The sequence below is a fragment of the Silene latifolia genome, chromosome 7 (assembly GCF_048544455.1).
Source record: "Silene latifolia isolate original U9 population chromosome 7, ASM4854445v1, whole genome shotgun sequence".
Classification (NCBI taxonomy): domain Eukaryota; kingdom Viridiplantae; phylum Streptophyta; class Magnoliopsida; order Caryophyllales; family Caryophyllaceae; genus Silene; species Silene latifolia.
Window position 1 is genome coordinate 55,474,153 of NC_133532.1, and position 25,402 is coordinate 55,499,554.

At 37.2% G+C, this 25,402-nt stretch overlaps 1 protein-coding gene and 2 long non-coding RNA genes across 3 annotated transcripts; all 3 read left to right on the forward strand.

Annotated features, from left to right (window-relative positions):
- Positions 1–2,890: 2,890 nt before the first annotated feature.
- Positions 2,891–6,390, forward strand: LOC141592173 (uncharacterized). The gene is made up of 8 exons (XR_012521077.1): positions 2,891–2,990; positions 3,878–3,924; positions 4,014–4,076; positions 4,205–4,255; positions 4,356–4,442; positions 4,559–4,624; positions 4,745–4,912; positions 5,877–6,390. It is a non-coding gene; the product is annotated as an uncharacterized LOC141592173 (long non-coding RNA).
- A 476-nt stretch (positions 6,391–6,866) lies between these two features.
- On the forward strand, positions 6,867–8,940 carry LOC141592174 (uncharacterized). The gene is made up of 3 exons (XR_012521078.1): positions 6,867–7,538; positions 7,839–7,907; positions 8,679–8,940. It is a non-coding gene; the product is annotated as an uncharacterized LOC141592174 (long non-coding RNA).
- A 12,944-nt stretch (positions 8,941–21,884) lies between these two features.
- Positions 21,885–23,665, forward strand: LOC141592171 (basic endochitinase A-like). The gene is made up of 3 exons (XM_074412763.1): positions 21,885–22,397; positions 22,729–22,882; positions 23,065–23,665. The coding sequence occupies exons 1-3, from the start codon at positions 21,893–21,895 to the stop codon at positions 23,459–23,461; spliced, it is 1,056 nt and encodes a 351-aa protein (XP_074268864.1). The 5' UTR covers positions 21,885–21,892; the 3' UTR covers positions 23,462–23,665.
- The last annotated feature ends 1,737 nt before the right edge of the window (positions 23,666–25,402 follow it).

Sequence of the window (25,402 nt, forward strand, 5' to 3'; positions counted from 1 at the left end):
AGTAGTTATCTCGCTTCACTGATTTTTACTTGGTAGTTGACTGTATTTTTCAAGAGCATATGACTTGAGCTTGACGAGAATTCTTCGTGTTTTGCTTAAATTATCACTTTTGGTTTTCCAGATCTATTGTTTTATCTTACTGTAGCCATTTTGATTCAACTATCCCCTGTTTGGCAAAATGTTGCTTCTATGACATCAACCTCTACCCGCATACCAATCTGCATAGCTCGACATGTGTAATGAAAATGTATGTGCTGAAGGGGAATGTGTTGGCACCATACCAGATTCGGTATGCTTATAACTTTGCTTTACTAATTCATAGGTTTAATCACATCGCTTCTGTTTAGCTTTAAAGACGTCTCTTTAAATGATTTTGAAACATGAGCTATGATATTATACGTCTCGGACCAGGGAGGCTTGTATGAAAGAGTTGCATCAAGCAGGGGCAAAGTTCTTGCTTTAATTAGTCTTATCATCCATAGAGTTATTATTTCCTCAATATTTAAGTGTGTATTAGATGAACTGAAAGGGAAGAGGAGAACAAAGGCGGTGGTGCTAAGGTAAATTTAAATTGATCACCCATCTCTTCTCATTGAACTCTGCAATAAGCCTATGCACGCCTTTTACTCCTTCAAATACCCGAAGCCCTTTTTCTTACTTGATTAGTGAAGTCGAAAGTCATTGACTTTAAGGGCAAGAGGTCCCCTCATATACTTAAATGTTTAAAGGCATCTTATTTTTGGTGATAGAAGTTAGAACATTACATTACAAACAAATATTTGTTTCTCATAATTGCTATTCTTCAGCTCCAATAGCCCGTCATTAGTTTTTCGACTTTAGGTCTGCAAAATTTTAATATATTTAGTTTTGTTAATATCATTGCTTTACTAGAGAGTAGTAGTGTGGTACATTACATAAACTACTGCATGCTTTATGTCTTACCTCCCACTATATACCATGTATACCTTGATCTATGAATCTACTTCTTGATCGATGGCTTATCTTAGATCTTGACGGAGAAAATTCTTGAGTCATACTGGTTATTTTGCTATTGAACTAATGCTCTGGTTCAAAGTAGTTTAATTCAGTTGTATGTTACAAATACATCTAGGAACGTGCTATGGCTAAGATGAATCTACATGAATTCAAAGCTCGACAGGAGCAGGAAGAAAAACATTCGAGAAGTGTGAAAGTTGAATGCATAGTCCTATAATCTCGTTGCCTCACTTAGATTTTATCTGCTGGTGTTTCAGACTCGCTGATGCAATGGACAGGGAGATGAAGAGATGGGCCCTGGAAAACAAGGAAAGTTACGAGCACTATTGCCATCTTTGCAACATTGAATTACCTTACAAATTTGATTACTTTTGGTTAATTTATTCTTACCTTTATTTGACAAATAAATTCAAGATTTAATCCATGCAGGCTGTATTTATCTTTGTCGGTAAGCATGGTGCTTGGTTACTTCCAAACCATGGTATTATATATTGGTTTTGAGATTTGATCCTTAAATATGTCTTGGTGGTCTCTTCTTGGTAATTGCACTGTAAATGCGGCAAAAACCACTTCAAAAGACAATCCCTTTAACCTTCGTAATCTTGATGACTACGTAGCGCTGGATATTTAATACCTTAAATGAAACCCGCAACGTTTCCTTTTTTCCCCTTTATGTAGATGACTCCTTGCATGTTAATTTTGACGATTTTCATTAGAAATTCATGGGACTAATCAATTGATGTTGGTTGTGTAGGACTCTATGTATTTATAAGCTTATGGGTTTAAAATGGTTATTGATTGTGTAGTTTTTCGGAGTTGCTTGAGATGAGATTCTGATTTTTTGATGAGATGGTTTACTTGTGAGCTAATGTCCAATAAGTGGAAAATTTGGTTGAGTGTGGTGTTATTAGCTACTGGGGACTGTACAATGCATTAACACAGTTAGCTAAAATGTTGATTGGTTTGAATATAGGTTACAGTAATGGGCGAATTCTAACTTCTAATCTAAGAATTAGGAACCTAAGAATGTTAGGGTCATAGTTAGCAAAATCGCGAATTGGTTTGTTTATTGGTTTGATGATAGGTTACAGTCGGCTACTCAATCTCGTAATGTGTGGTTTGTACATTATAGTGGTAATTAGAAGTCTTTGGCATTATTTATCAAGTTAGGTAGAGGGTTATATTGTTTAGGTATAGTTAAAACTGCGATTCAAGTTACGTCACACGAACAGTCCTAGACCTTTTTTTTTTTTTTATCATTTTCATTCTATCTATCTTGGTCAACTTAAAAAACTTCTAATGCAACGTGCCTTTTTCATCATAACAAAGTTTCAGTTACGGGGGAATTACTAACAAAAAAGGAGGGGTGAGAGTTTTAGTTAGCTAGCGTAAAGTTCCTTTAATTAATTTCCCTTCTCCATTAGAAATATAGATTTAGAGGGAGCGAGGGCCGGAGAGATAAAGGGGCACAGGTTGGAAGGGAGGGAGAGCAACTGGGGGATGGTTTTTTTCGGAATTGAGAGGGAGAGGGAGAGGGAGATGGGGAGAAGTGGGACAAGGGAAAGCGTCTGCTTTGCATGTGTGGTGTACCCTCATTAATTTGTTCAATATATGTGAGTTATATTTCAATCAAATGTATAAAATTAATTGGAATGGATGGAGTATGAAAGACACATAGGAGAAACATGAAAGACTGATAGGTGTTGATACTTTAAGACGATGGCATGGGTATAAGGTTAATAATAAGATGAAGTATTACTTAAGTGATGGCAAGAATGATTAATTTTAGAATTCTATTGGCAGTTCGCGACCTTTGTTGCTGGTTATTAGGCCAAAGCTACAATGTAGATGTGGAATAAACTGAAGGAGATCCCTTGAAAGAAGAGTCACAACAATTTCAGTGCAGGCTGTTAAATACTTTCATGTCGTCACCACTGCCGAAGAAAGAACAGTTCACGCTGTTAACGGACCATGTACATGTGCCGATACGTGAGGTATGCTAATTTTAGTTTATGCGAATTCCTGGTATTGATTCGTTTGTCTGTTATGGGTGGTAATCTGGTGTGGTGAGTTTGCAAGAAGTTGTGGTGTGTAGCTGCAATGACCATGTTTTCACAAAGCAGAAACTTATAACAAAGATCTTAAAGCTTAAGATATTAATCTTCGTCAGGATTTTCATTCAACGTAGGTAGATGTGTGCTTTATTACTAAATTCAAACTAACCCAGCAAATCCCTGAAGTAAAACTATCAAAATAGTGGGTGTGAATGTGTGGTCGTACCAGCACTAATGTACCTTATTCCATGAAACTTTGAAGTTACACGCTTGAGATAGAGTAGGTCTAGGATGGGTGCACCTATGATAAGTCTGAATTTGTGATTCAAATTTCAAATGAAAATAAGTGGAGATAAGAATTCACAAAAGAGCCTGTTTCTTGCCCAGTTTATAACTACAAAAAAAATTCACTTGAGTTCATCAATTTGTTAATATGTCGTTCTTACTTTAGCTTGATGTTTTACTGAGACTTTGTGTTCAATTAGTCTATTTTGTTGTGTAGGAAAAGGCCATGAAAAGTTGACCGTGAAAATAGAGGTTCAACTCGTTTAATTTACGCCCGTGTTCTCATTTTCAGGAACATGAATTGAGCACCTGACTCATTAGCTTTCTCATATGCTAAAACCAATAGGTACCAGTGGCAGCTATGGTTTTCATGGTCTGCAATCGTGCTGATTACCTGGAAAGAACTATTAAATTGATTTTAAAGTTTGTGTCCCGTTCCACATTTAGCATCCGTACCCATTGGCCACCACTCAGTGTTTATGTGTGAAAGATTTTTAGTGACCTTGATTCTATATTCTGATCAACTTATCGTTCTTTTCCAGATATCATAGAAACGTTGCGTCAAAAATATGCGCTCTTTATATTTCAGGTATATATTTTCGTAATGATCTACTCTTCTACTGGAACAATGATATTATAAGTAATGATTTGTAGAATTAAGGCGTACTGATGTTGCAGAATGGACCAGGCCCAAATGTAAAAAACAAGGCACTTACTTTTGACAAGATGACTTATATGCAGGTAAGCTACTATGCTTAGATTTTTTTTTTGCCTCAATTTCATAATATCGAAATTTCATTTCCATTTTATTCACCAATTTGCGATTTTTATCATGAATTCAATCTTATATTGGCATGTGGATCATGAAGCTATTCATACAGAGAGGCTTGGGAAGTTGATTGCTTACTATAAAATTGCACGTAGGTTCAATGAAGTATGGTATACTTTCATACTGAACATCGAGCAAGCTGAAAAAGGTTCAACTTCATGCTTAACAACAATCGATTATTCTTTAATCAGATCATGTGTGCTATTGGTAGTGATCAAGGTCATTGAGAGACGACTTTAAGAAAGAGATGGTGTGCCCTTTTTGAGTGGCGTCTACTGGTACATGTTCTAAAACTTTAATAAACTTCTGTAATTGATTTTGTTGGTTGACTGTGTGAGTGCTACACCTACGTACTGTGTATACTACCAGTTTTAACAGCATATGTAAATTGCAGATCCAAGGACACCATTGAAAAGGAAGGAGGGGAGGGGGGCAGTTACCGTTGGTGGGCGATTAAGAGGTAGTTATCTCGCTTCACTGATTTTTACTTGGTAGTTGACTGTATTTTTCAAGAGCATATGACTTGAGCTTGACGAGAATTCTTCGTGTTTTGCTTAAATTATCACTTTTGGTTTTCCAGATCTATTGTTTTATCTTACTGTAGCCAATTTGATTCAACTATCCCCTGTTTGGCAAAATGTTGCTTCTATGACATCAACCTCTACCCGCATACCAATCTGCATAGCTCGACATGTGTAATGAAAATGTCTGTGCTGAAGGGGAATGTGTTGGCACCATACCAGATTCGGTATGCTTATAACTTTGCTTTACTAATTCATAGGTTTAATCACATTGCTTCTGTTTAGCTTTAAAGACGTCTCTTTAAATGATTTTGAAACATGAGCTATGATATTATACGTCTCGGACTAGGGAGGCTTGTATGAAAGAGTTGCATCAAGCAGGGGCAAAGTTCTTGCTTTAATTAGTCTTATCATCCATAGAGTTATTATTTCCTCAATATTTAAGTGTGTATTAGATGAACTGAAAGGGAAGAGGAGAACAAAGGCGGTGGTGCTAAGGTAAATTTAAATTGATCACCCATCTCTTCTCATTGAACTCTGCAATAAGCCTATGCACGCTTTTTACTCCTTCAAATACCCGAAGCCCTTTTTCTTACTTGATTAGTGAAGTCGAAAGTCATTGACTTTAAGGGCAAGAGGTCCCCTCATATACTTAAATGTTTAAAGGCATCTGATTTTTGGTGATAGAAGTTAGAACATTACATTACAAACAAATATTTGTTTCTCATAATTGCTATTCTTCAGCTCCAATAGCCCGTCATTAGTTTTTCGACTTTAGGTCTGCAAAATTTTAATATATTTAGTTTTGTTAATATCATTGCTTTACTAGAGAGTAGTAGTGTGGTACATTACATAAACTACTGCATGCTTTATGTCTTACCTCCCACTATATACCATGTATACCTTGATCTATGAATCTACTTCTTGATCGATGGCTTATCTTAGATCTTGACGGAGAAAATTCTTGAGTCACACTGGTTATTTTGCTACTGAACTAATGCTCTGGTTCAAAGTAGTTTAATTCAGTTGTATGTTATAAATACATCTAGGAACGTGCTATGGCTAAGATGAATCTACATGAATTCAAAGCTCGACAGGAGCAGGAAGAAAAACATTCGAGAAGTGTGAAAGTTGAATGCATAGTCCTGTAATCTCGTTGCCTCACTGTGATTTTATCTGCTGGTGTTTCAGACTCGCTGATGCAATGGACAGGGAGATGAAGAGATGGGCCCTGGAAAACAGGGAAAGTTACGAGCACTATTGCCATCTTTGCAACATTGAATTACCTTACAAATTTGATTACTTTTGGTTAATTTATTCTTACCTTTATTTGACAAATAAATTCAAGATTTAATCCATGCAGGCTGTATTTATCTTTGTCGGTAAGCATGGTGCTTGGTTACTTCCAAACCATGGTATTATATATTGGTTTTGAGATTTGATCCTTAAATATGTCTTGGTGGTCTCTTCTTGGTAATTGCACTGTAAATGCGGCAAAAACCACTTTAAAAGACAATCCCTTTAACCTTCGTAATCTTGATGACTACGTAGCGCTGGATATTTAATACCTTAAATGAAACCCGCAACGTTTCCTTTTTTCCCCTTTATGTAGATGACTCCTGGCATGTTAATTTTGACGATTTTCATTAGAAATTCATGGGACTAATCAATTGATGTTGGTTGTGTGGGACTGTATGTATTTATATGCTTATGGGTTTAAAATGGTCATTGATTGTGTAGTTTTTCGGAGTTGCTTGAGATGAGATTCTGATTTTTTGATGAGATGGTTTACTTGTGAGCTAATGTCCAATAAGTGGAAAATTTGGTTGAGTGTGGTGTTATTAGCTACTGGGGACTGTACAATGCATTAACACAGTTAGCTAAAATGTTGATTGGTTTGAATATAGGTTACAGTAATGGGCGAATTCTAACTTCTAATCTAAGAATTAGGAACCTAAGAATGTTAGGGTCATAGTTAGCAAAATCGCGAATTGGTTTGTTGATTGGTTTGATGATAGGTTACAGTCGGCTACTCAATCTCGTAATGTGTGGTTTGTACATTATAGTGGTAATTAGAAGTCTTTGACATTATTTATCAAGTTAGGTAGAGGGTTATATTGTTTAGGTATAGTTAAAACTGCGATTCAAGTTACGTCACACGAACAGTCCTAGACCTTTTTTTTTTTTTTTATCATTTTCATTCTATCTATCTTGGTCAACTTAAAAAACTTCTAATGCAACGTGCCTTTTTCATCATAACAAAGTTTCAGTTACGGAGGAATTACTAACAAAAAGGAGGGGTGAGAGTTTTAGTTAGCTAGCGTAAAGTTCCTTTAATTAATTTCCCTTCTCCATTAGAAATATAGATTTAGAGGGAGCGAGGGCCGGAGAGATAAAGGGGCACAGGTTGGAAGGGAGGGAGAGCAACTGGGGGATGGTTTTTTTCGGAATTGAGAGGGAGAGGGAGAGGGAGATGGGGAGAAGTGGGACAAGGGAAAGCGTCCGCTTTGCATATGTGGTGTACCCTCATTAATTTGTTCAATATATGTGAGTTATATTTCAATCAAATGTATAAAATTAATTGCAATGGATGGAGTATGAAAGACACATAGGAGAAACATGAAAGACTGATAGGTGTTGATACTTTAAGACGATGGCATGGGTATACGGTTAATAATAAGATGAAGTATTACTTAAGTGATGACAAGAATGATTAATTTTAGAATTCTATTGGCAGTTCGCGACCTTTGTTGCTGGTTATTAGGCCAAAGCTACAATGTAGAAGTGGAATAAACTGAAGGAGATCCCTTGAAAGAAGAGTCTTGATTCCCAGCTCAAGTCTATAATCATGAAGTATGTATGTATACTATGTGTTTCTTTAACCAATCCCCTGGTTCAATATGTGACATTCAAAGTGTAATGACCAAATTCCCGGCTTAAGGGTAATGAGAGTATAAGACTAGGAAGGAGGATAAAGAACGCATTTTTCCCACCCCACCTTGTGTTAGTTTCTTTATCAATATTATACCAAGGCTTTGCATGTAAGGGATCCAAAAACCAACAATAGTGTTTTGCAAATTTTGTATAAGTGTACCAAGCCTTTTTGCTTGAGTCATTTTTTTTCCTGAGTCATCAGTTGGATACTTGTCACAGGATTGATGACTATTCAGTGATATCGAGGCCAGATTACCAATGAGCATGTTCTTCTCACAGCCCGAGCAGGTTAGTGCTTGTACATTACAAATATTTTAATTCAAATTTTTTCTTTGAGAATGGGTTCTGATGGGGTTTTATCTCAACATTTTTCATTTTTGGGGGTTGGATTGTAGTTCTGTCAAGGAATTGTTACTACGAAATAAATTAAACAGGAAGGAGGGAATGGAGGGAGGGACAGTTAGACAGGTAGTTTATGCTTGGTTTTGTTTAGATTGAAAGGAAGGGACAAATTGTTTCTGCTCGATTGTGTGTAGATTGAGAGGGAGCAAGGCGGAGGGTGGAAGGGAGAGAGAGAGTTTGGGATTTGGTTTTGTTCATATTTGAGAGAGAGGGAGGGAAGGAAAGGAAGATGGGGAGATGTTAAGAGGGAAGAAGGGAGACCATCGTTCCTTTGCATGTGTGTTAACCCTTATTAAGTATGACTTATATGAGAAGCTGCACATCTATCGCATCAACACAAAATGTACACCTATTACCGGATCAGGTACTATATTTCTGCACCATGGACCCATCCGAGGGAGGCTGGGAGGGAAGGGGAGAATGAAGAAGGAGGGAGGGAAGGAGGGGGTGAGGGAGAGAGAGTCTCTGGATGATTTTTTAAGAGGGAGGGAGAAAAAGAGTGAGCTTAAGAGTGAGCTTAAGGCATGCTTAGGGAACTGTAGAATGTTCCTTGTGTAAGGCTCCTTGTCTAATACACATTATCCCTAGAATGAAAAAACGGTCATTTTCGTCTCAACATTTGCCTTTATCATCATTTAAAAAACTACCCATTTGCAGATCCGCATAGCTATGTAGCCCTCAGTTTACATGGCCAGCTCGCTTAAGCTATGTTTCTGGCATGGAGAAGAGATTCGTTTTACCGCCGATGGTGAAGAGATCGAGTATGAAGGAATTTTAGACAAGTCATGGTCCGAGTATGGTTGTGAGCTTGTTATACAGTTATGCTAAACATGCATAATTCATTACCTTATCAGAACACCAAAGCCAAAAAAAAAAAGTCAGGAAGTACTTGAATATGTGATTTTCTGCTGATGACGGCATATTTCAGTTGGAATGGAAATTAATGTATCCCACGAAATTCCTTAAATAGTAACGATCTTGTTGCTAAAACTGTACGGATGCTTCACCATTATATTCATTTTGTTCATGTTGAGTTTATGGATTCAAGTACCTAAGAGGGGGAGGGGGTGAATTAGGTACTCTTTTAAAAATTTTAACTTCAACTTTATTGGATTAAAGTAAGTTAAATGAACAAAAGAGATTTAGAGGATACTTTGAATAATATTGAAAGATTGAACAAGTATCTCGATGAATGTTTGCTGAAGTATGAAAGCAACAATCGTTATCGTATCTATTTGTCTCGGTTTGTGAAGTATGACTTGCAGACCAAATGCGACAATATGATGAATGTTACTTCTAAGTTTAAGCGAAACAAAACAAACAAACAAAGTAAAAAGGCAAAAAATGAAATAAAATAAGCACTTGAACACGAGATTTTTGAATTGGTTCGGCAAGAAACTCAAGTGCCTACGTCCAATCTACTTTTTATTACTTTCCTTTAGTGATCTACTCCGAAAACTAAAAGACCCTTGTAATAAAAGACGCCAACCTACTCCGGTTGCAAAGCTAGTACAAGAACTACTCCGTTCTATGACAAGCTAACTCGCAATCTACTCCGATTGCCAAGAGTTAAAGGACTACTCCGTCCTAGAACTCAACAACTCACAACCTACTCCGGTTGTCAAGAGTTAAAGACTACTCCGTCCTAAACTCTACTAACACGCTTAAAATGTAAAGGATCAAGTTTCCACTAACACATTCTTAGCAAAGAATAGAGGTGGACAACTTTTACAAGATCAACACTTTTAAGCAAGAGAGTTTAGTATGGAAAAGCAACAGTGGCCACGACTGTAGAAACTGAAAGACACTTGAAGACTTTTAAAAAGATTTTGCAAAAGACACGATTTTAAGCTTTTGAAAACACTTTGCAAAACATGAAAGAATTAAATCAGAAAAGTCTTGAGGATTTAATGAAGAGGGACTCGGTATTTATAGAGGAGATGAGTGAAGGGGTTGCTAGGGTTTTGAAGGGTCAAAGACCTCACATGTGAAGGACAATAGCAACCACCTAATAACTTGCACCAAAAAGGAGTCTTTTGCAAAGGAAGGAATAGAGAAAGAAGGTTTGAAAGACAACCTTAAATGCTCATGCAATTTCAGAAAACAAAGGATGTGAGACAAGTCACATGATGACAAGTTAACACAAATATGGCAAAAAGCAACTTTTGTTTTCTTAAAAACCAAAGGATTGAATTTGCATAAAGAGGAAACATTTTGAATAATTCAAACCACTCTTTATTGGATACTACCTCCTTAATAAAATCAGGTTTTTATCTTAGAAAATAAGAGTCACGTGAAAGCATTTGAAAGATAAAAAGGAAGCTTCAAGTTCTACGAGTTGTGGCCTAGTCCACTCAAATTGTTTGCTTGTTGAAGCAACAATCATCCTGGACTGCTTTTCTATTACTCTACTATACTTAACTTTCTCACTTTTACATTAGATGACACACGACTAATTACAATGGGATTAGTAACAACTTCAACACTTCTTAATCCAAGCTTGATTACATCATTAATCCTGAAAAGGTAAACTAAGATAACACAAATCAAATGGGCATGTTATCATCAACATAAGGAACCCAACAAATTTCCCCTTTGATGATGACAAGCCCCAAACGAATGTATAAGCAATGTAAACACCTTGATTCAAGATTTTTAACAAGCAAGATCAAATGATAGAGAAGGGACAATATTACCTTACCAAGGGCAAAAGCTAGAATCAAACTATCAAGACAATTTTACATTGCCCCAAACAAGAATCAAGCTAAGAAGGTTAGACAAGCCATTAGTTTAATCAATAAGCAAAGAGATTCAAAGCATGAATTTACCTTTTCCCCCTCTTGACATCATCAAAAGGATAGGGATGTCACAAGCATTAGAGTGCAGATATTTCATAAGAAAACACAAAAAGACACATGTAGATGTGACAAGGTAACAAGGTCAACATAAACAAAGATTAGGCAAAGGCTAATCAAGGTTCAACATAGCTAAAGAGAGTTTAAAGTACACCACCAATTGTTCAAAATAACAAGCAAGAAAATAAGTCTTAGAAAGGCACAACCAAGGTGAAGCAAAATAAGGGGGCACGGGTAAGGGTTAATAGGCCGAGAGGAAATGGAAAGGCTAAGGAGAGGAGGCTTGTTCACCATCCGAGCCACTACCCAACGGATCATCATCCACATGAGCATCTTCACCAACCTCTTTTGTTGACACAAGGGTGGAAATAATATCCACCTCTCCACGGATGAGGTCCAAAGTAGAAGCAAGGGCCGAAATAGCCAAGTCCTTTTGACGAGCATCTTCCCTAATCCACGCACTTAACTCAGCCACGGCATTGAGTACATCCCGCATACTACCCGTATTCCCTTGACTAGATGACCCAACTTCCGGGTCCTTCTTAATTTTCACAGAAATTAACTCATCATTCTCAACCTTGATAAGCATCTTCCCCATTTGCCCATCACTCATAACATCACACATATCCAACGAACCCAAGCTAGTATTCACTAAAACCCCGTGTGCCTTGAGCACAACCGATAACCACATTCCATAGGGTAAATGAATCAAGCTAGAAGAAGGTCGACGAAGCTTGGTCGAGATAAGATGAAAACGTTTAAACATTAGCCCAACTAGGTTCACCTTCTTGTGGGTAGCAATGTGATAGATTAAATATTGTAAGGCAATGGTGAGTTTTCCTCTATCACCCGAAGGATAAATTGAGCGACACAACATGTTAAAAATGATTCGAAGAGGAGGTGGGATTTGGGTGTTGCTCACGGGTCCGGGGGAGACAGTTTTGGGACAAACGGTTTGAGCAATGCTAAGAGGGGAGGCATATGGTAAGGCTACCCAAGTTTCAGAGGGGAGTTTGTCATAGCCTCCGACTGGAATATTAAGAGCGATGAGCGAAATCGATTGAGTCGATTTTAGAGGCTTACCGTTCACCTTAGTCAGTAACAAATTCACCGGACTTATCAACCCGTACCGTTGCAAAGAATTGAATCACTTCGCTCACAAATACCGGCTCACGCATTTCCAAGAACTTCTCCCAACCTTGAGCTAGAACCATATCACGGACCGAGTGAAAAGCAGGCGGTTCGAACCATTTTTGATTATAAGCCCGAGGAGAGTGAATTGCTTTGATGTTCATCAACCTTTCACGCTTTTGTAAATAGAAGTAGGAAGGTCGAGACTCTCAAGGTGAGCCCAAACAATGGCTAGATCCCACTTCGAGGTAAGAGAGACCGGATCAGAAGGAGCAAGGTAGACAAGCTTTTTCTTTGAAGGTTTCGATTTTTTCTGGGTAGGTTCATTCGGATTTTCAATTGGGATATCATCAATGGGATTATCAATGTTACTTTGTTCAACATTTTCGGAGATTGGGGTAATTGGGAGGAGGAGGCTTTTTCTTTTCTTTTGTTATTCTTTTTCGCGAGTCGGGTCAGACTCGCCGGATTTTGATGGATTTTCGTTCAAATCAAATTCAGTTTCATCTTCGACATCTTCAACCAATACAGTAGCCGGTTCAGAGGAGGAGCTAGGAACCGTGGAGCTTTTCTTCCGACCACCACGAGTGCGTCGTCCTACCATTGTGGAGATGGGTATTTCGTCGGATGATGGAGGGTCAGTGGGTTTTGGTGATGGTTGAGGGCTAGATGGATCTGGGTTTGTTGATGTCGTGTTTGAGGTTTGTGGGGGAAAGGCGTAAGATGTTTTGACTGGTGGCATGGTTGGAGTTGGTGATGTAGGCGGGTTGGATGTGACAGGTAGAGAGGTAAATTTTGTGGGTTTGATGGGAATGGGTGTGTTAAATGATGTTTTTACCATGGTGGGTTAGGGTAGGTGATATGAGGAAATTGTGGATTTGGGAGATGAAGGGTTAGTGGGTTTAGGTGGTTTGGACGGGTAGAGATAGGTAGGAGTGTTGGGGTAGTTAATGGCCCATTTAATGTGGTAAGCAAAGTAGTTGGCCCGTCTAGACAAATTCAATCACTCGAGATAAAAACACGAAGTAGCATATTATAAACGTAAATTTAGATATGAGGTTGAGTGATTGCCGACTCACAAATACGGTGTCAATTTTTGGTCCAAACATGATGTCAATGCACTTAGAACACTTAATAACATATATCCAATTTTAATTTAATCAATTAGGGAATTTTGTAAAACACATACTCAAAATCACAAGCTATTAATTAACCCAATTTCTAGTCTAAATTTCTCAAAATGTTCTCTTGCAAGTGGCTTAGTAAAAATATCGGCAATTTGATTTTCGGTCTTGCAAAAGATAAGTTTAATATGCCCTTTTTCCACATGATCACGAATAAAATGATGACGAATATCAATATGTTTGGTTTTAGAGTGTTGAATGGGATTTTTGGAAATATTAATTGCACTCGTATTATCACACATTAAAGGAATGGAGTCAAAAATAATACCAAAATCCAAGAGTTGTTGCTTTACCCAAAGGAGTTGAGAACAACAATGTGCCGCACTAACGTACTCACTTTCGGCCGTAGAAAGAGCTACCGTATTTTGTTTCTTTGAAGCCCAAGAAGTCAAGCAAGGACCCAAGAACGTTGCAATTCCGGAGGTACTCTTTCTATCCACCGTGCACCCCGCATAATCCGCGTCCGAAAAGCCTATAAGATCAAAAGGACAATGTAAAGGGTACCATAGGTAAAGATTTTGTGTTCCAATCAAATATCGAAGAATTCGTTTAACGGCTTTGAAATGTGATTCTTTCGGATTTGCTTGGAACCTAGCACATAAACATACGCTAAAGAGAATGTCGGGACGACTTGCGGTCAAGTAAAGAAGCGAGCCTATCATACCTCTATACACCTTATCACTAACATTCTTACCGAGTTCATCCTTGTCCAATTTGGACCCGGCCACCATAGGTGTATCATGAGGCTTACCATTAGTCATCCCAAATTTCTTAAGCATTTCTTTGATATACTTTTGTTGATGGATCATGATTCCATCCTTTGATTGCTTAATTTGGAGCCCAAGGAAGAATCCTAGCTCACCCATCATGCTCATTTCAAACTCCGATTTCATTAGTTCCGAAAAATATAAGTAAAGGAGTTCATTTGTTGCACCAAATATAATGTCATCAACATATACTTGTACAACCAACAGTTCACCTTTGGATTTGCTTCAAGAACAATGTTTTGTCAACGGAGCCTCTTTTAAAACCATTTTCAATAAGAAATTTAGACAATCTATCATACCAACATCTTGGTGCTTGTTTTAAACCATAAAGAGCTTTGTCTAATTTGAAAACATGGTTAGGCAAATCATTGTTCTCAAAGCCCGGTGGTTGCTCTACAAAGACATCTTCTTCCAAATATCCATTTAAGAAGGCGGTTTTGACATCCATTTGGAAGAGTTTAATGCCTTTGTGAGCCGCAAAAGCTATAAGCAATCGTATGGCCTCAAGTCTAGCTACCGGTGCATAGGTTTCATCGTAATCAATACCCTCTTATTGGTTATAACCTTACACCACTAGTCTAGCCTTGTTCCTTACAATTTCTCCCGAGTCATCAAGCTTGTTGCGAAAGACCCACCTAGTACCAATGACGGTACGATTAGGCGGTCTAGGGACTAAGTGCCATACCTCATTTCTTTTGAATTGATTGAGCTCATCTTGCATGGCAATCACCCAATATGCATCAGTCAAGGCGACTGTTACATTTGAAGGCTCAATTTGAGATAGGAAGGCATTATGAGCACAATACTCATTGAGGTGGGCGAGTTTGTTGACGGATGATCTTGTTCGAATTCCCGAGTTGAGATCACTTGTGAGATTAGTGAGTGGATGAGAGCTTTGATGTTTCCACTTCTTTGGAACAAAGGTTTCTTGTTCCCCTCAAATTTGCATCGATCCACAAGTGGATCGTTTCCATTGGCCTGGAAGGTTCTTCATCCTCACTTGTTTTGGTTTTCTTGATTCTAGAGGTAGAAGCAACGTCGTTGGGTCTGTTGCTTCCAGAGAGGAATCGAAGTACTACGTGTTGCCCCCGAGTTCTTTGCTCTCCTTTGATGGCGACAGTCTGCGTATGCATTGCAATTCAGGTCTTTGGGAGCTTCTTCATCCGTGAACACGAAGTCTTTTCGAACAAGACCAATCTCAAATTCATCATCCTCATCCTCATCATCATCATCCATGTTTTGTACCTGTCCAAGCACACTAGATTCATCAAAAATGACATGGATGCTTTCTTCAATTAACAAGGTTCGTTTATTGTAAACTTTATAGGCCTTGCTATGATCGGAGTACCCAATAAATACTCCTTCATCACTTCGTGGATCGAACTTACCCAAATTGTTTTTACCATTGTTGTGAACAAAACATTTGCTTCCAAAACATCTAAAATATGAAATATTGGGTTTTCTTCCACGTAATGATTCATAGGGAGTTTTATTTAAAATACTCCTTATCATGACACGATTATAAATGTAGCAAGCGGTATTTACCGCTTCGGCCCAAAAATTCTTAGGCAACTTACTAGTTAATAACATTGTTCTAGCCATTCCTTCAAGGGTTCTATTCATCCTTTCAACCACACCATTTTGTTGTGGGGTTCTAGGAGCCGAGAAGTTATGGTCTACACCATTGTCATCACAATAAGCACCAAATGATGAGTTTTCGAATTCGGTTCCATGATCGGTTCTCATTGAAACAAGTTTTAAACCAAGTTTATTTTGAATCTTCTTTAACCAAATTAGAAACTCATCAAATGTCTCATCCTTAGAGCTTAGGAAGAGTGCCCAAACAAACCTAGAGTAATCATCAACAATGACACACACATAACGACTACCACCTCTACTTCTAGTTCTCATTGGTCCACACAAGTCGATATGTAAAAGTTGCAAAGGTTGAGATGTACTCATAATTCTTTTGGATTTGAAGGAACTTTTAACATGTTTACCTCTAGCACATTCATCACATACTTTATCAATGTCAAATTTTATATTAGGAATGCCTTCAACCAAATCAAGTCTTTTAAGGGTATTAAGAGTTTTTGTACTAACATGACCAAACCTTTTATGCCATAACCAAGGATCATTGTTCATTACACTCATGCAAGACATGGTGTGACCGGATAGAGAGTTCAAATTAGTTAAGTAAACATCTTTGACACGTCTTCCTTCGAGTATTAGTTCATTAGTAGTGGCATCAAAAATTCGACACATATTGGCACGAAATTCAATAACATTACCCTTATCACAAAGTTGAGAGATACTAAGGAGATTATGTTTCAAACCTTTGACAAGCCGCACATTGTCGACACAAAGTAAGGATGACTTACCAACTTTTCCAATACCAATTACTTCACCTTTCTTGTTGTCACCAAACCTTACCGTGCCACCATCATATGCTTTAAGTGAGAGGAATTGGCTTCTATCACCCGTCATGTGACGAGAGCATCCACTATCCAAGTACCAATTGCGGTCGCCTCTCACCAAGCCCTACACAAGATTAGTTTTTGAGTTTAGGAACCCAAATGAGTTTGGGTCCCTTTTTGTGATCAACATAACTTGTGGTGTCTTTCTTAATGTTCATTTCTTTTAATGCTTTGGTGTTCTTATCAATGTCATCAAATCGTTTTGTGCAACCATTAAAAACATGACCATTGTCACCACAATAATTGCAAATGATGTATTCGGGAAGACCTACATACTTCCTTCCTCTAAAATCGTTTTTAGGCTTCGGATGCAACAATCGATCCCGACTGTTCCATTTGAACCCCAAACCAGCAGATTTCTCACACTTCTCGGTTTGATTTGTGAGGAAGTTTAACACGGTTTGACTTCCTTCCCATTTTTCAGTGATGTTCTTAGCATTAACAAGTTCATTGGTCAAGTCATGGACACGTGAGAGAAGATGCAAGTTCTTTTCTTTTTCTCTTTTAAGTTCATCATTGTTAGCACTTTCTATGGACAATCTTTTCTCAACAATGAAGTCATGGGTGTGATTATTGAGTTTAGACATAAGATAAATGATTCTTTCTTTGGACTCTTCATATTTAGATGTCATCTCGTCAAGTCTTTTGTTTAGATCAACGACTTCATCGGATCTATGGTGAGGTGAAGACCTAGAAGTGCTACATTCGGGCATACCTTTTTGAAAGAAAGTAAGCCTATCATGGAGATCTTCTATTTCATTCTTGAGACAAACAACCTCACTTTTAAGACACTCATTTTCATTTTCCAACCATTCACTTTTTCTTTTAAACTTGTCTAACTCGTGGTCGAAAGCAACGATCTTAGAGACTGTTTCTCTTAAGTCAACAACTTCAACTACAAGGTCATAGATCTCATTTTCAAGACCATCTTTGTCCTTCAAAACGTCATCACGTTCCTTGGTTAGTTGGGAAACTTGCATCACCAAAGTTGTGTTGACATTTTCAAGGTCGAGACGTCCGTGGGGTCAACCTAAGACGCTCTAGTTCTTTAGTCAAATGTTTGTTTAACTTGTTGACTCTTTTGACTTCATTATATGCCTCGAAGTGACATGAACGTGATCTGTTGCTTTTAGTTCATTTTTCAGATTAAAGTTCTCTTGAGCAATTTCCTCAATCTCATTTTGCATAATATCAAGCTTATTAGTTTGAGACCGACACTTATCAAAAAGTTGATCAAGAAGCTTACATACTTTCTCTTTGGAGTAAGTTCTAGCCTTGGCCTTTAGATTGTTTACCTCGTTGTCGGAATCGGAGTCGGAATCGTCGGGGTTAGCCATGAGGCATCTTAAGTGTTCATGTTTTGAGGTTTTCGAGACTTTTTCCTTACCATGATTTGCAAGACACATTTTAGCCTCAAGTTCCTCCTCGATGAGTTCCTCATCTTCCTCGGAGTCGGACATTCCCCATATAGCACTCATGACTCTATGTTTGTAGTCCTTTTTAACCTTTTCTCTTCTTTCCTTAGATTTGATTTCTTCCCACTTGGGACATTCTTTAATTTGATGAGTTTTATCACCACATTTAAAGCATCCCATGGTGGAAGTAGGTCGTCTCTTAGGAAAGCGTTTTTTAGAGTAATTATTAGTGAACTTTTTGTTACCTTGGCCATTGACCAACCCGGCTAAGTTTCTTGTGAACATAGCAAACTCGTCTTCCTCCTCATCTTCTTCATCACTTGGAGAAGATGTGAGGGCGAGACTCTTTGCCTTTGATGACTCACTAGAATGCTTATCGAGATTAAACTCGTGAGCCATTAGTGATCCCATTAGTTCATGAAGAGATAGGGTTGACAAGTCTTTAGCTTCCTCTATGGCGGTGACTTTAGGTTGCCATTTAGGGGTTAGACTACGAAGGATTTTTCGAATGATGTCCTCGGACTCGAAATTCCTTCCTAGACTTTGAAGCTCATTAATTATACAAGAAAAACGAGAAGAAAAATTATTTAAAGACTCGTCCTTTGACATTCTAAACATTTCATATTGTTGCATGAGAAGGTCAATACGGTGTTTTCTTACTTGGGACGTCCCTTCATATGCAAGTACAAGGGAATCCCAAATGGATTTTGCTTAGTAGGACACCCGGAGATTCGACTAACTTCCCCCTCACCAACACAACGTTGAAGAATCGACATTGCTTTGGAATTCTTTTCGGCAAGCTTGAAGTCGTTCTCATTGTAATTTCTTTCCTCTTTTGTCTTAGTGAAACCGTTAAGGATATCGGTTTCCTCAATGACAAGAGGTCCATTTTGGATGATGTTCCAACATTGATAATCGATACTTTTGATGTAATGTTCCATTTTGAGTTTCCACCATCCAAAATTCGAACCGGTAAAGACCGGGATCTTGGAGTGTTTCTCGGAATCCATTACCCACGAATCAAACTCTAAGGCGGTTAGCCTCGATCAAGAGCACGAGGCTTTGATACCAATTGTTGAGTTTATGGATTCAAGTACCTAAGAGGGGGAGGGGGTGAATTAGGTACTCTTTTAAAAATTTTAACTTCAACTTTATTGGATTAAAGTAAGTTAAATGAACAAAAGAGATTTAGAGGATACTTTGAATAATATTGAAAGATTGAACAAGTATCTCGATGAATGTTTGCTGAAGTATGAAAGCAACAATCGTTCGATTTGTATCTATTTGTCTCGGTTTGTGAAGTATGATGACCTGCAGACAAAATGCGACGATATGATGAATCACACTTCTAAGTTTAAGCGAAACAAAACAAACAAACAAAGTAAAAAGGCAAAATGGAAATAAAATAAGCACTTGAACACGAGATTTTTGAATTGGTTCGGCAAGAAACTCAAGTGCCTACGTCCAATCTACTTTTTATTACTTTCCTTTAGTGATCTACTCCGAAAACTAAAAGACCCTTGTAATAAAAGACGCCAACCTACTCCGGTTGCAAAGCTAGTACAAGAACTACTCCGTTCTATGACAAGCTAACTCGCAATCTACTCCGATTGCCAAGAGTTAAAGGACTACTCCGTCCTAGAACTCAACAACTCACAACCTACTCCGGTTGTCAAGAGTTAAAGACTACTCCGTCCTAAACTCTACTAACACACTTAAAATGTAAAGGATCAAGTTTCCACTAACACATTCTTAGCAAAGAATAGAGGTGGACAACTTTTACAAGATCAACACTTTTAAGCAAGAGAGTTTAGTATGGAAAAGCAACGATGTACACGATCGTAGAAACCGAAAGACACTTGAAGACTTTTAAAAAGATTTTGCAAAAGACACGATTTTAAGCTTTTGAAAACACTTTGCAAAACATGAAAGAATTAAATCGAAAAAGTCTTGAGGATTTAATGAAGAGGGACTCGGTATTTATAGAGGAGATGAGTGAAGGGGTTGCTAGGGTTTTGAAGGGTCAAAGACCTCACATGTGAAGGACAATAGCAACCACCTAATAACTTGCACCAAAAAGGAGTCTTTTGCAAAGGAAGGAATAGAGAAAGAAGGTTTGAAAGACAACCTTAAATGCTCATGCAATTTGAAAAACAAAGGATGTGAGACAAGTCACATGATGACAAGTTAACACAAATATGGCAAAAAGCAACTTTTGTTTTCTTAAAAACCAAAGGATTGAATTTGCATAAAGAGGAAACATTTTGAATAATTCAAACCACTCTTTATTGGATACTACCTCCTTAATAAAATCAGGTTTTTATCTTAGAAAATAAGAGTCACGTGAAAGCATTTGAAAGATAAAAAGGAAGCTTCAAGTTCTACGAGTTGTGGCCTAGTCCACTCAAATTGTTTGCTTGTTGAAGCAACAAATCTCGATTTGTTTCTATTACTCTACTATACTTAACTTTCTCACTTTTACATTAGATGACACACGACTAATTACAATGGGATTAGTAACAACTTCAACACTTCTTAATCCAAGCTTGATTACATCATTAATCCTGAAAAGGTAAACTAAGATAACACAAATCAAATGGGCATGTTATCATCAACATAAGGAACCCAACAGTTCATTTTGTCAAGACAAGTCATATTTTGTAAAGCATTCCAATGCTATGCCATCCGGCTACGTAGTGTGTTTAACTTAAATCATTTTACTTAGTTGATTTAACAAAGATCATTTCTATTATTGTACCACTATTATTACGCAATACTGTTTAACCAAATTGGGGCACCGCGCCAGTGCAACAACTAGTTTCAACAATAAGAGTACATGCTGCCATTGTTCTAGCTGCTGCTTGTATGATTTGGTTCGAAAGGAATAAGGGTCGTGTGGAAATAGTCACATTGAACATCCTGGTAAGCTAGTGAAGAAGATCATGGAGGATACGAAAAGTAGAGTTAAAAACCAACCGTCTGAATGTAAATGTGAAGTCCAAGGATGAATTTTTGATTTTTGGTTGATCAGGAGTAAGCTCTTAGTGAGCTCCTAAGTAGTTCATAGTTTTTCATACAACAATTTTGATTCTTTGTAAATTCCTTTGATCTATTTATATAATACATACCATACTTACATGCATTTCAACAAAAGAAAATGAACGAAAAGTCCGTATAAGTAACTTGTTGAGGTACAAGGGAGATGGAAGGCGGTGGTGGAGAGAGTGGCAAGGTGGGAGGTGGGGAGGGTTAGTGGTGGGGAGGATAGCATTGAATAAAATTGGGGGAAATTGAAAGAAAAGGCAAGTACATCGTACATGAATGAATAAAATGTGCGTAAACACTGCAATCCAAACTATTATTTCATGGCTTTAAGGACCCCCAAGCATTGTTTTTGACGAAAATAACCTTGTATATGCAATATGCTCTACTTATTATATAGGGATAAACATAATCGTATCTGTTTTATCCGAATTCTTGCTTAAGACGGATACAACGTAAGACTAGTCAAGTAGTAAAAATAAGATAAAAGCAAAATGCATGAAGAAAAGTAAATCTTATATTCTCAAGTAGGGTGATGCTAGATCGGTTTTACTTTAATCACTTCACTTCAATATAATACTCCTCACATATATTAGAAAGTTGGGGTGATAAAAATTAAATGGAGGAAATACATAATTAGGTAAATCAAGTAAATGAAAGAGCGTTACCCTTAATAAAAACTCTTACAAAGTTGCATTGAAACTTTTACATTGTTCAAAAAAACATTTTTAGAAAATGACCGTACAATAAAGAATGGTATCTGAACTATTGTGTCCGTGAGTCCGTCGTTCATAATCGGAAGTCGGAGCTACATAAAAACGTGGATACAGTAACTACGTACAATAAATCTAGAACAAAAAAACGTGCGTAATAGTACATATATACAATGAATATGTTACGTAGGAAAATAGCAATCCTTCCCTTGGTCAGTACTCTATAAATTAGCTACATCCCCTTTGTTTTTCATCACAAACCAAAACGTACACAAAAAATAAAGAGCATGGGAACCAAAAAAAACCTTCTATTAGCACCAGTATACACCCTTCTATTCTTTTTATGGTTAACCGGTAGTGCCGTAGCAGAACAATGTGGTTGGCAAGCAGGAGGTGCCCTGTGTCCTCGGCGTTACTGCTGTAGCAGATCGGGGTACTGTGGTATTACTCCTCCTTACTGTGATGACGGGTGTCAAAGTCAATGTGTTTCACCGCCACCGCCACCGCCACCACCACCGTCCCCACCTCCTCCACCACCATTACCACCCTCACCTCTCCCACCTCCTTGCGATGAGGCGGAGGGTGAGCTTACTGACATAATAAATGAGGAATTGTTTAATCAAATGTTGTTGCATCGTAATGACCCTATTTGCCTAGCTAGAGGATTTTATACATTTGATGCATTTATTAATGCTGCCAAATATTTTCCTTGTTTTGGGACTGTTGGTGATGAGGAAACTAGGAAGCGGGAAGTTGCTTCTTTCTTTGCTCAGACATCTCATGAGACTACTGGTTTGTTTTACTTTTACTTTTACTATATATCACTTCATACTCGTCATGAGACTACTGGTTTGTTTTACTTTTACTTTTACTATCACTTCATACTCGTAATTCGTAAATAGCAACAATTAACTAGCTAGTATGAAGGAGTATCTGTTTACCTCTTTGTTTATATTTCGATCTATATAATCTACAGTATTATCCTTGGCCGTGCATTTTCGCAAGATTTTCTCCAACTATCGAGGCTAGCTTCTACTAAAAAGTAGGGAGTATTATTTTAATTCAAAGGAAAACCAGTTTTTTTAATCGAATAGCAATCTAAAAATACAAGATGGATTTGCAGGTGGATGGGATACTGCACCAGATGGACGGTTCGCGTGGGGTTACTGTCACAAGGCAGAAGTTGGAGCCAAAGACCCTCACTGTGAGCCTTCGGCACAATGGCCTTGCGTTGCCGGAAAGAAATACTATGGTCGGGGACCTATACAACTTTCCTAGTATGTATTTTTCCAAATTTTTTGTTCCTTATACATAAATGCACTTTCCTAGCTTTGTAGTGGTTTAAATCTGGTGATATTCAACTCAGAACCATTGGACAACACAAAGTTAAATGTACAACTTTCAGCATACTGTTCACTAAATTCGTTCCTTTTGATTGCTATATGAAACATGGATGCAGCAATTACAACTATGGACCGGCAGGGGAAGCATTAGGGTTAGACCTACTAAGTGATCCAGATCTAGTAGAAACGGACCCTACCGTTTCCTTTAAGACAGCATTGTGGTTCTGGATGACAGCTCAACCACCAAAGCCATCTTGTCACGCTGTTTCGATCAGTCAGTGGCGACCAACTCCTGCTGACAATGCTTGCGGCCGAGTTGCAGGATATGGGTTGCTTATTAATATTATCAATGGTGGTCTCGAATGTAACATTCCACCACCAGACCCACGTGTCGAGGATCGAATTGGATTTTACAAGAAGTATTGCGACATGTTTGGTATTGACTATGGCCAGAACCTTGATTGCTATAATCAAAAACCTTATAACTATTGTAGTTCCTGGAGTATTATGTAAGGTTGGCTGACTCATCGATCGTTAAAATGGGTTTGTAATCTTGTATTATTGTACAACTAGCTACTATGTTTTATGCCACGTTATGTGAGCTTATGTCTATTGAAGACACAGTATGGTTTGAATAAAGGGTTGTAGACGCCTCAATGTTGTATCGTCTACGTTGATTTCACTTGAATGATAATAAGACGTGGATTTTATGTTTCATTTAAATGACAATTTTACTGCTAATATTGAAGAATACTAGAGTTCATGCCCGGGTGTTGCCCGGGCGTTGCCCGGGTAAGATCGTAACCGTGGCTTTCAAGAAGTTAAATATAATGTTTTTAGTTATTAACATCAAATATTACTTGTATAAAGCGGTTTTACACAAGTATCATCATATATTATATTAAAGCGGTAACCAGCATCCTATTTGATCGCCACGTGTCAACACCTATTCCTACGCCACGTGTCATTTGCTGAAATCCTAAAACTATAACAATAAAAAAAATATTAATATAAGCAATCACGTACAAATTCCTAACACTATTAAATAGCTTTCCTAATACATGTTAGGAAATCACACTAACAATAATTTCAAATGTGCATTGAATATTCTAATCAGAGTAACAAACACAATCCGGGATATCATCATTTTATACTCCTTCATATCCGGGATATATTTGACTACCCGGAATCTTATCATTTTATACATATATATTAATTCTATCCAATTATACAAAATAAATAATCAAGTCCTGAATTAGCATCCTTTATTTAAGTTAAGAATATTAAAGGATATTGATTGATTATGATAAACAATTAACCCGTATGTTTCCAATATGATCAATATTCGCTTCCTCCCATATTTACATTATGACTTTCCATTTCAAGATTACATCATACTGTAGAAAATTGATTTACATCAATTCTCAAAATTTTGATTTTTGGGTAATTTAGTTTACTAATTAGCTGAAAGATATTAAAATATTCAAAGAAAATTTTACACATTTTTTTCCTGAACTAAGTAAAAAAAAAATGTTTTCATATAAGTTGAATATGAACAAATCTTTATGAGTAGAGAAACAAAGGTAACGGTAACATTTTATATACGTTGAATTAGAGAAAACTGATTTCTTTCGATTCCCATTTGTTTAAAGAAACGAAGTGAGAATAATGACTTTCTTGTGTACATATTAAGGTGTTGTAAAATTATATCAATATTTAAAATGGTACTTTCTCCGTTTTCATATGAAGTACCCATTTGTTGAATATATGAGTAGAGTATTTTAATAAAATGGGTACATCATATGAAAATGGATGAAGTACTTAATAAAAATGGTCTACATACTCCACAAGACTACAATAATAAGGTGAATACTTACGTCATTATTTATATAGTTATAAAATATATATACTACGGATTAAAAAACAGCAACACGAAGGTCACAATATATTGAATGAAATCGTCTCATAATAAAATCATGATGAGATGAACCCCATATATAGTACCAAATATTTATTTCATAACAGTTCGGTATTTTGATAAATTCTTAAGTTTCAAATTATAAAAATAAATAATAGTCTGACACCGAGTAGTGAGAGAATAATTTCAAGGTTAAAATACCAGTACACAAAAATTTAGAAGAGACGATCTCTTACTAAGATATTAATGAGAGACAATTTTTCCCTACCATTTCGTTTGTTTTTTGTGACCTTTTTATTGTTGATGGTAAGCAGAAATGACACTTTTTTACATACCTATCTGGCTATTTTCATAATAAGCGTACCTATTTTACCTTTATTCACGATTCGTACTTGGTTTTGTAACTCCTATATTACCATTTTTACTACAATTGATGGTTTCGTAATAAACTTATTATGAGATCGTCTCCTATGAGACTTGGTCAAGTGAGGCTGGGATGATATCTACTCATGTTAATTGTATTTTTCATTGTTGAT